This window comes from Anas platyrhynchos, chromosome 30, assembly GCF_047663525.1.
Source record: "Anas platyrhynchos isolate ZD024472 breed Pekin duck chromosome 30, IASCAAS_PekinDuck_T2T, whole genome shotgun sequence".
Lineage (NCBI taxonomy): Eukaryota > Metazoa > Chordata > Aves > Anseriformes > Anatidae > Anas > Anas platyrhynchos.
This window is the reverse complement of record NC_092616.1, coordinates 4,353,085-4,362,604: the sequence shown is the minus strand read 5'-3', so window position 1 is coordinate 4,362,604 and position 9,520 is coordinate 4,353,085. Positions and strand designations below refer to the sequence as shown.

Sequence of the window (9,520 nt, the reverse complement as noted above, 5' to 3'; positions counted from 1 at the left end):
GGATTCCTTTACTCTGCGCAGTGTGCAGGCTCTTCTCTAAGGGAACACCTGAGTATGATGGTATCTTTGAGTTCAAAGCGGTGCCAGTCCAGGGCAGCTGTGACCAGGACTTTGGGACAGGATAGTTGCCCTTACTCTGCTCTAAGGGACAGAGCCCTTGCCTCTCAGGCAAGGTTTCACTTGAGTACAGCGGTAATGCCAAGGACTTCCAGAGTCCCTTGCTCCCAGTGGCACCCTCTGGTAGCATAAACCAGAGCTCTACCAAGGAACGTGCAGCAGAGGTTTTCCTAAAAGGGAAACAGCAGTTCTGAGGTTTAACAAGAAACAGAGTAGGTTTTGCTCACAGGGCTGAGCCTAACATTTTGATGTATTTCCCTCCTCAGACAGGTCCCCATGCCCAGAGAAATCAAATGTCCAACAGCAGCTCCATCACCGAGTTCCTCCTCCTGCCATTCGCAGACACACGGGAGCTGCAGCTCCTGCACTTCGCGCTCTTCCTGGGCATCTACCTGGCTGCCCTCCTGGGCAATGGCCTCATCCTCACTGCCGTAGCCTGCGACCACCGCCTCCACACCCCCATGTACTTCTTCCTCCTCAACCTCGCCCTCCTCGACCTCGGATCTGTCTCCACCACTGTCCCCAAAGCCATGGCCAATTCCCTCTGGGACACCAGGGCCATTTCCTATGCAGGATGTGTTGCACAGGTCTTTCTGTTTGTCTTTTTGATGTCAGCAGAGTATTCTCTTCTCACCATCATGGCCTACGACCGCTACGTTGCCATCTGCAAGCCCCTGCACTACGGGACCCTCCTGGGCAGTAGAGCTTGTGCCCAGATGGCAGCAGCTGCCTGGGGTTCTGCTTTTCTCAATGCTGTCCTGCACACTGCCAGTACATTTTCCCTGCCTCTCTGCCAAGGCAATGCTGTGAACCAGTTCTTCTGTGAAATCCCCCAAATCATCAAGCTCTCCTGTTCACAGTCCTTCCTCAGTGAAGTTTGGGTTCTTGTAGGTAATGTTTTCATCGACTTTGGGTGTTTTGTATTCATTGTGCTCTCCTATGTTCAGATCATCAGGGCCGTGCTGAGGATGCCCTCTGAGCAGGGACGGCACAAAGCCTTTTCAACATGCTTACCTCACCTGGCAGTGGTCTCCCTGTTTCTCAGTACTGGCGTTTTCAGCTGCCTAAAGCCCCCCTCCCTGTCCTTCTCATCCCTGGACCTGGTGGTGGCAGTTCTGTACTCAGTGGTGCCCCCAGCAGTGAACCCCTTCATCTACAGCATGAGAAACCAGGAGCTGAAAGTTGCACTGAACAAAGTGATTTCATTGACATTTTTCACTGCTGGTAAACTTTCCATCTGTCTCCACAACTGACTCACAGTATATTCATTGTATATTCAGTACATTCCTATGCATTGTATTATTATTATTATTGGTACTATATTATATTATATATTATATTATTTTATGTTTACATTGACATTGATTTTGATGTTGTTGTTAAGTACCATTGTGATGTTCCGACACACATTTGGCTTCGTCTCATTTCATCTGAAACATCAACCTGCCATCTTTCCCTGTAGCCCCTATAAAATACGTGTGCCACTGGGACTGAGCTGACTCTCTCATAGCGTCTTTTTGGTATCTTGGCTTCTACAGGCAAATGAGATGTCTGCAGTCTCCATGGAGGTAATGCGGACCCAGAAGGCACAGGGAAGGTGGGTCTGGAAAAGGATTCAAGTCATCCTCAGGCACAAAGGAATGGCACAAAGCTGTACTGGGGCGGTTCAATATGGACATTATGAAAAATTTCCTTACCATGATTGTGGTCAGACAATAAAGACTATCTCTACACCCACAGTGTCTTCGAGCAGAGTGTCCCAGGGCACAGATTCAGCCCAGCTTGTAGCATGAACAAAAAGGAGAAACTGCCAGAGAAAGCTACCACCAGCCCCAGCCCCTCACGGTTCCCAGCACCAGCCTTCCACCTCAGTCTGGGGAGGGCCGATCACTGAAATGTGAGCACTCCCATCCTCCTGCTGGGCTAAGGGCCTGTACCGGGGGAACAGCCAGCCCAGCCTGGTCCCTCTCCAGGCCCAGAGCCCAGCCAGCCCCAGGGCAGGGCTGTCTGTGAACCCCTGCGAGGGACATGATGGGGCTGGGGCAGCGCTGGGTGAAGGGGGGAGGCTGCTAAAGCAGGAGGGCAGTGAGGGCCAGGGCAGTGAGGGCTGGCAGGGGGCTGTGCTGGGGGAACATTTCCTTATGGGCAGGGTGAGAGAATACAATTAAACATCTCATGGCTTGAGGTAAGGGGCAGGAAATCATTCACAATTACTGTCACAGCAAGACAGACTTAGCTTGGGGAGAATTAATGTCATTTAATGCGGATTAATAACAATCTAGAGCGTTAACAAAAGCCAACAAAAACCATCCTCCACCCCACATCCTCAACCTCCTCCCCACCAAGCGATGCGTGGGACTGGGCAATGAGAGGTGTGGTCCATCCATAACACTTCATCTCCATCTTCACCCTCCTGCTGCACCAGGGTGGGGTCCTTCCCTCTCATGGGATGCATGAATTCTCTTCCCAAAATGATCCAACATGAGTTTTCCACAGACTGCAGTTCTTAAGATGTTATCCAACATGGATCTGTACAGAGCTGGGGAAAGGCCTTTGGAAGTGGTCTGCTCCAGTGTCAGCTCCTCCCTATGGGCTGCAGATCCCACCAGAAAACTTGGTCCCATGTGGGCTCCTCTCCAGTGGCTGAAGCCTCCTTCAAGCCACATCCACCTGCTCCACATGGGCTCCTCCATGGGCTTCAGGGGAACTTCTGCTCTGGCACCTGGAGCATATCCTGCCCTCCTTCTGCACTGAACTTGGTGTCTACAGGGCTGCTTCTCTCACATTTTCTCACTCCTCTGCCAGGAAATTATGACAAAGAGGCACAACCAGCATTGCTCATTGGCTCAGGTTTGGCCAGCAGCTGACAGGTTCCTTTTCCAGCTGGAGGAACTGACTTTGATCTGAACTCGGGCAGATCATCCTTAAATGCAGGAAATGCCCTTGCAGGATAGTCTGCTTTGAAGTAGCAGGTCTACCATTGCAGCCTGGGAACAGTACATTGCTAGTTATAATTAGAAAAGAGAAAAGGCAGTAAGATGGAAGCTTGTGCCATTTGAACCACGTGGTCTGCCTGATGTGATTCACAGGATCACCTGGAGAAACAGATGAGAAGGTAAAGAATGCACAGAAGTGCGTGCCTTGTGCACACATCTCTGTGTGTGTGAGATTGTGTGTTTGTGTGCTTGTGCATACACTTGTGTGTATTTGCCTGAGTCCACAAGAGGGCTGAGACTTCTGGGGCAATTTCTCCAGGCTCCTGATGCTTGCAGGAGCTGGGCTGGACCTTAGGACTGAGGCACATTCTTTGAGGACCCCACAGACATGGGGAAAGTGAAAGGGGCGTTAGCATGTCATCAATATGCTCCCTTTTCCAGTGCAGCATGCAGAGGCATCTAGTCATGGACAAGATCAAGGGGAGGACTTGTCCTTCCTGCAGTCACAGCTGCACTCCCAGAGTCCACAAAAACATTACCCACAAGCACCCACCTATGGGAGCTCAGTTTGGAAGCCTGTGGTATCTGCTAGTCACAAAAATAAAGTAGCTAATAGAAAAATGCAAGATAAGGTACAAGACAAGTAGCACAAGGTCGAAGAAGAAGCATCAATTGAGGAGTTGAGAAACCAACCAGCACAAGAGGTCCATGTGACAACAAATCAACGAGCGGAATAAGAGCGTGATAGTTGTGTGAACACTAGTATAGCCACCAATGAGCGGGCTTGCCTGGTAGCATAACTGGCATGTGCAGTGATGCTAAGGGTATAAATGCAAGAATGTATATTCAATAAATGCTTCAGTTGCACACCAGCCTGGAGTCGTGTGATAAATTCCCTTCACCCACCAAGGAAGGACTGTGAGCAGGAGAGTTTAAGGATTGTTCTGGTTTCAGCTAGGATGGAGTTAGTTTTCCTCCTTGTAGCTGGTATGGTGCTGTGTTTTGTATTTAGGATGAGAATAATGTTTTAATTGTTGCAGGGCACTACTTACACCAGGCCAAGGACTTTTCAGCTTCTTGCTCTGTCCTGCCAGCGGGCAAGCTGGGGGTGCAGCAGGAGCTGGGAGGGGACAGAACCAGGACAGCTGACCCAAAGTGGCCACAGGGGTATTCCATTCCATATGATGTCATTTTCAACAATTATACCGGGGGGGGGGGGGGGGGGGAATGGCCAGGGGAGGGGGCGGGCTGCTCAGGGATAGGTTTAACATTGGTCAGCAGGTGGTGAGCAATTGTATTGTGCATCACTTTGTTTGTACATATCAGTATTTTCCTTTATTTTCTGTCCTAATAAACTGTCTTTATCTCAACCCATAGGCTTCATTTTTTTTTTTTCTGATTCTCTCCCCCATCTCATAAAGGGAGGGTGGAAGGTGAGTGAATTGCTGTGTGGTGCTTAGCTGCTGGCTGGGTTAAACCACAACAAGGATCTGTGGGATTTCACAGAAAAACTGGTTCACAGCATTGCCTTGGGGTGGACCCAAGCTGAGGGCTTGCTGATGACTTCTGGGCTATTGTTCAGCACATAGGCTGGGGGAGACTCTCACATGGACATGTGACGGACTTAGACTGAGGAACAGAAGCAAACTGATATGGCTGCTGTGTCATGCTTCCATCAGTGTAAGTCCTGGCACAGGCACCAGACTTGGCTTTCGATGCCACCCTTCAGGAAAGATTATGGAGTTATGAAATGAAGAATAGAGGGCACCAGTCCTTCTTCAGCCACTTCCCAACCTAGTGCAGCACCAGGAAACTGCGGACTTCTGGTTCATCTTCTACTCTAACTCATGAGCACTCATTAGGGTACTCACAGTCCAGACCTAGTCTTGGGATTAGGTTAACAGTAACTTCCAGCCAAGGCCAACTCCCATTTGATCTCTCCCCATGTGTCCTCTGATCCGTCCAGCTCTTCCTGGCCACCTCCCATGCTCGCCACATGTCCCTGGGCTGGTGGCACTATTAGCAGACCAAGCAGGCTGTGGTGCCCCAGAGGTGACTGCACATGGGCTGAGCTGCACAGCGTGGGAAGTAAATCCAGCTGGGTTGGGATCAGTGCTGCTAATCCCACTTACTATGGTCTGTCGTTCTGGCAGGTGCTCAGAAAGAGCAGGGAACATTGCCAAGGACACTAGGGGTTTCCCGGTGTCTTTCTAGATCCAGCTGGTGATAACTTTGTAAGGGTGACATTAATCTCTCTCCAACCTCCCTTCCCTGTGCATGCTGGTACTCCACAGAATCCCACAGGAATTATGACATTCTTCTTTGGTGACAAGATCTTGGGCATTTTCTCTCTTTTTTGGCCTCCAGTCACTGCCTGCCCTGGGCACATGCTGCCCATGGAGAACACCTGGGCTCTCCACACAGCTCAACGTTCGTGTCCTGGAGGCTGTCCTCTGCCCTGCCACATTTGGGACGGTCATGGCTCTGTATCTCAGTGACCTTTCACCATCTCCACTGTCATCAGACACCAGCAGGCTGCTCCTAAATCCTACCTGTGGTCTCTCACAGCTCACACAATGACCTATTTCTCTCCCAGATCCATGCAGCAACAGGCCTTCCAGGGAGCAGCTACACAGCCCTGATCTTGGCACCAGCTTTGAAAGACTAGCCAAATCTTCAGGCAGTGCACTGGGGACACCCCATTTTATTACACAGATGAGTCAGTGATGATGTGCTCTTAGACAGACTTTTACAGAACCTCAACAGTAAACAGAGCAGTGTTTACTGTACATCCTCAGTAAAAGGATGTACAAAAAGGAAGTACAAAAAAAGGATGTACAAAAAGGAAGTTCCTCCTCAGTAAAAGGATGATGAATAAATGACTTCTTTTTTTTTTTTTTTAGAACATTATAAATGCAAGTGGCACTGAAGATAACAATAGCTATAATGATAACAATACAAGGATCAAGACTGCAAGAGGATATGCAGAAAGTCATTTCTGGAGAAAGAAGGGAAAATAATCATTCTTAGGAAACATCTGTGAAATTGCTCTCCTAACAGCAACCTTGAGCTCCTGGTTCCTCATGCTGTAGATTAGAGGGTTCACTGCTGGAGGAATCACTGAGTACAGAACTGCCACCAACACATTCAAGGATGGGGAGGAGATGGAGGGAGGCTTCAGGTAGGCAAACATGGCAGTACTGAGAAAAAGGGAGACCACAAACAGGTGGGGGAGGCACATGGAAAAGGCTTTGTGCCGGCTATGCTCAGAAGGCATCCTCAGCACGGCCCTGAAGATCTGCACATAGGAAAGCATGATGAAAAAAAAACACCCGGATGCTAAAGAGAAACCAACCAGAAGAACCCAAACTTTCCTGAAGTAGGAGTGTGAGCAAGAGATTTTGAGGATCTGGGGGATTTCACAGAAGAACTGGTCCACAGCATTGCCTTGGCAGAGGGGCAGGGAAAATGTACTGGCAGTGTGCAGCAGAGCATAAAGAACCCCACTGCCCCAGGCAGCTGCTGCCATCTGGGCACAAGCTCTGCTGCTCAGGAGGGTCCCGTAGTGCAGGGGCTTGCAGATGGCAATGTAGCGGTCATAGGCCATGATGGTGAGAATTGAAAACTCTGCTGATATCAGGAAGGGATAAAGAAAGACCTGTGCAGCACATCCTGTGTAGGAAATGGTCCTGGTGTCCCAGAGGGAATTGGCCATGGCTTTGGGGACAGTGGTGGAAATGCAGCCCAGGTCAAGGAGGGCGAGGTTGAGGAGTAAGAAGTACATGGGGGTGTGGAGGCGGTGGTCACAGGCTACAGCGGTGAGGATGAGGCCGTTGCCCAGGAGGGCAGCCAGGTAGATGCCCAGGAAGAGCACGAAGTGCAGGAGCTGCAGCTCCCGTGTGTCTGCGAATGGCAGGAGGAGGAACTCGGTGATGGAGCTGCTGTTGGACATTTGATGCCTCTGGGTATAGAGGGCAGTCTGAAGAGAGAAAATCAGGACAACATTAGGACAGAAGTCTGTGATCAAACCTACTCAATTTCTTATACAATCCTCCCTCCTGCCTCTCCCTTTTCAGGAAGATCTTTGCAGGTCCATTTCACAAGAACTTGTTTGTTCTAGTTGATGCTGATTCCAGTGCCACTGGGATAAGTAGGGCGCTGGAGGAGGCAGTCCTGACCCACGCAGTTATGTAAATGAGGACATGGGCTGTTGTTGTATTAAATACAGATGAGGTATCAAACTAATTTCAGAATGCTTGCTGAAAATTCAAAAAAACTCAACATTTTTGTGAAAACCCATTGTCCAGGCTTTGGGGGTATTTTCTAGTTTCTCCACCTCATCTGAGGGGTGCATTTATGCATACAACCTTGGTGTTTGTACTCCCCAATAAGGTAGTTTTGGGGGTCCTGCGAGGCAAAGGGACTGTTCCTCAGGACAGAGTGAGGACAGCTGTTTTATCAGCCAGTCCTGGTCTCAGCTGCCCTTTGCAGGCATTTCTGGAGGATGGTTGCACTTAGGTGATCCCCTAAAAAGAACCATAATGCTGCTGGGAAGAGATGAAGACAGATTCAAAGGGCAGATCTCCAAACCCCTCACCCATCTCACCAAACCTGAGGAGGATCTCAGCTCCCTGCTTTTCACCGCGGACACAGAGGGATCGTAGCAGCTGCCCACATGCAGCCAACCAGCTGCATTTGTATGGCCTATGTACTGAAGGGAGAGTCAGCTCCTTCCCCACATAGCATTTCTCTGAGACCCAACACTTCGGAGAAAATATGGATGATTTTTATTTAAGGACAGAACTAACACTTAGGAACATCATCATCAGATTTTGAGCTCCAGATGAATTTTCATCCCCCAAAATCTAGGGATTCCAAAGAAACTCGTGTTAAAATTTCCATGACATGGCTGGATGAGAAAAGTAGCCAAGAAGTTTGTGAGAAGGCGTTGGCGCTTCAGGGATGGGAGGGAAGTACACAAATCCCCCCTGCCATAAATTTTCTTGGAGCAGCTCCCTCTCACTCCCTGACCAGGGCTCTGCTGCCTGCAGCTGTCCCTGCCTGCAGCGGGGTCTCTGTCCCCACGCCTCCTGCCTGCAGCTCACAGCCCCCATCCCACCCACTGGGTGCTCAGCTCTGCCCTGCAGACACCTCCTGGCAGCAGGGCTCTGCCCAGGGGCAGCTCGGTGGGGGCAGGTCCAAGAGCCCAGGTCACACAGACCCTGCTGACACTGCACGAGTGGTGGTGGAGCTTTCTATGGGCTGAGAGGCAGGAAAGAGTTTCTGGAGATTCTTCTAAACCTCCTTCTGGTGGTGTATGAGTCTTAGGCTCTTCCAGGAAATAACAGCTTCTATTTCTATTCCTAGTGAGCCAAAAGAAGAGAAAACTGAAAGCAGAGGCTAAGGAAAGATGAGAGTGAAGTTCCCTTTGAAATTACCTTGGTTTGTTGTGCAGCTGTGAGCAGGCTACCCCAGGCAGCAGCCTCCCGCCAGCAGCAGGACCCTGCCCTGCCAGGGGGGCTCCTTCCACCCGCAGCTTCTCCCCGCAGCGCCCTGGGCAGCTCCCCGGGCAGGCTGAGTGCTGAGCCTGGCAGGCGGCAGAGGCCCTGCCCCGGCACACAGCCCCTGGGGCACAGCAGGGACCCTGCTCTGCACCACAGCCCTGGACACCCCTGTCTGCACCCCCGGCTTCACAGCCTGCAGCCAGCCTGCGACAAGGGAGCCCTTGGGACTGGACAATGACCCTATGGCAGGGAACCCCTGCGCTGGAGCTTGTGCTTTTCCACACTAAAGAAATACCAAGTGCATCTGACCTTATCTTCTATGGGAAGTACTCAGTCTGGAAATCTTCCCTGATACTCATGTGCAATGCACTGCATAAAGAGACTTACCGTGTTATGTGCTAGCAAGATTTCTCCTCCTCTGAGCTCTTAGTTCTCTCATATTCCATGCAGCCCATAACCTCTCTTTCCCTTCTCTCCCCTCCCAGTGCCAGCTGCAGGCAGTGCCCCCAGCCCTGCTGCGCTGTGCAGAGGAGCTGCTCCTGGGCAGAGCTGTCTCTCTGCAGCGCTGCCCGCTTGCCAGGAGCTCCCCTTGGGCCCAGGAGCCCGGCCCAGCTCAGCAGCAGAGGCCCAGCCCAAGGCCTCCCTTGCTCTGCCCCCCACCAGGCTCCCTGCACATAGGGCTACAGGGGAACCTGCTGGCAAACAGCCTGAAGGAATCCCTGGGGCTCTCTCCCTCAGCTGGGCACACACACTTCTTGACAACAAGTACATTTCTCCAAAAAGTCAGGCAGCAGAGTCCGTTAAGACATCTCATGCTGGATTTTAATCCTGTTGCTAGGAGGGCACTCAGCTCACACCCATGCCTGCCCAAGGCACTCAGGAACTGGGATTCGCCTGCCCTCACTTCAGGTGTGCACCACATGGGCACCTGCAGGTTAGCTCCTTGTCTCATCTCCAGGATTA

General features: G+C 51.0%; 1 protein-coding gene across 1 annotated transcript; it reads left to right on the top strand.

Annotated features, from left to right (window-relative positions):
- Positions 1-410: 410 nt before the first annotated feature.
- Positions 411-1,370, top strand: LOC113841561 (olfactory receptor 14C36-like). The gene has a single exon (XM_038171741.2). The coding sequence runs from the start codon at positions 411-413 to the stop codon at positions 1,368-1,370; it is 960 nt and encodes a 319-aa protein (XP_038027669.2).
- Positions 1,371-9,520: the final 8,150 nt, after the last annotated feature.

Excerpts from the sequence above, each read along its gene's own strand:
- LOC113841561 (XM_038171741.2), top strand. The coding sequence starts at position 411 with ATGTCCAACAGCAGCTCCATCACCGAGTTCCTCCTCCTGCCATTCGCA.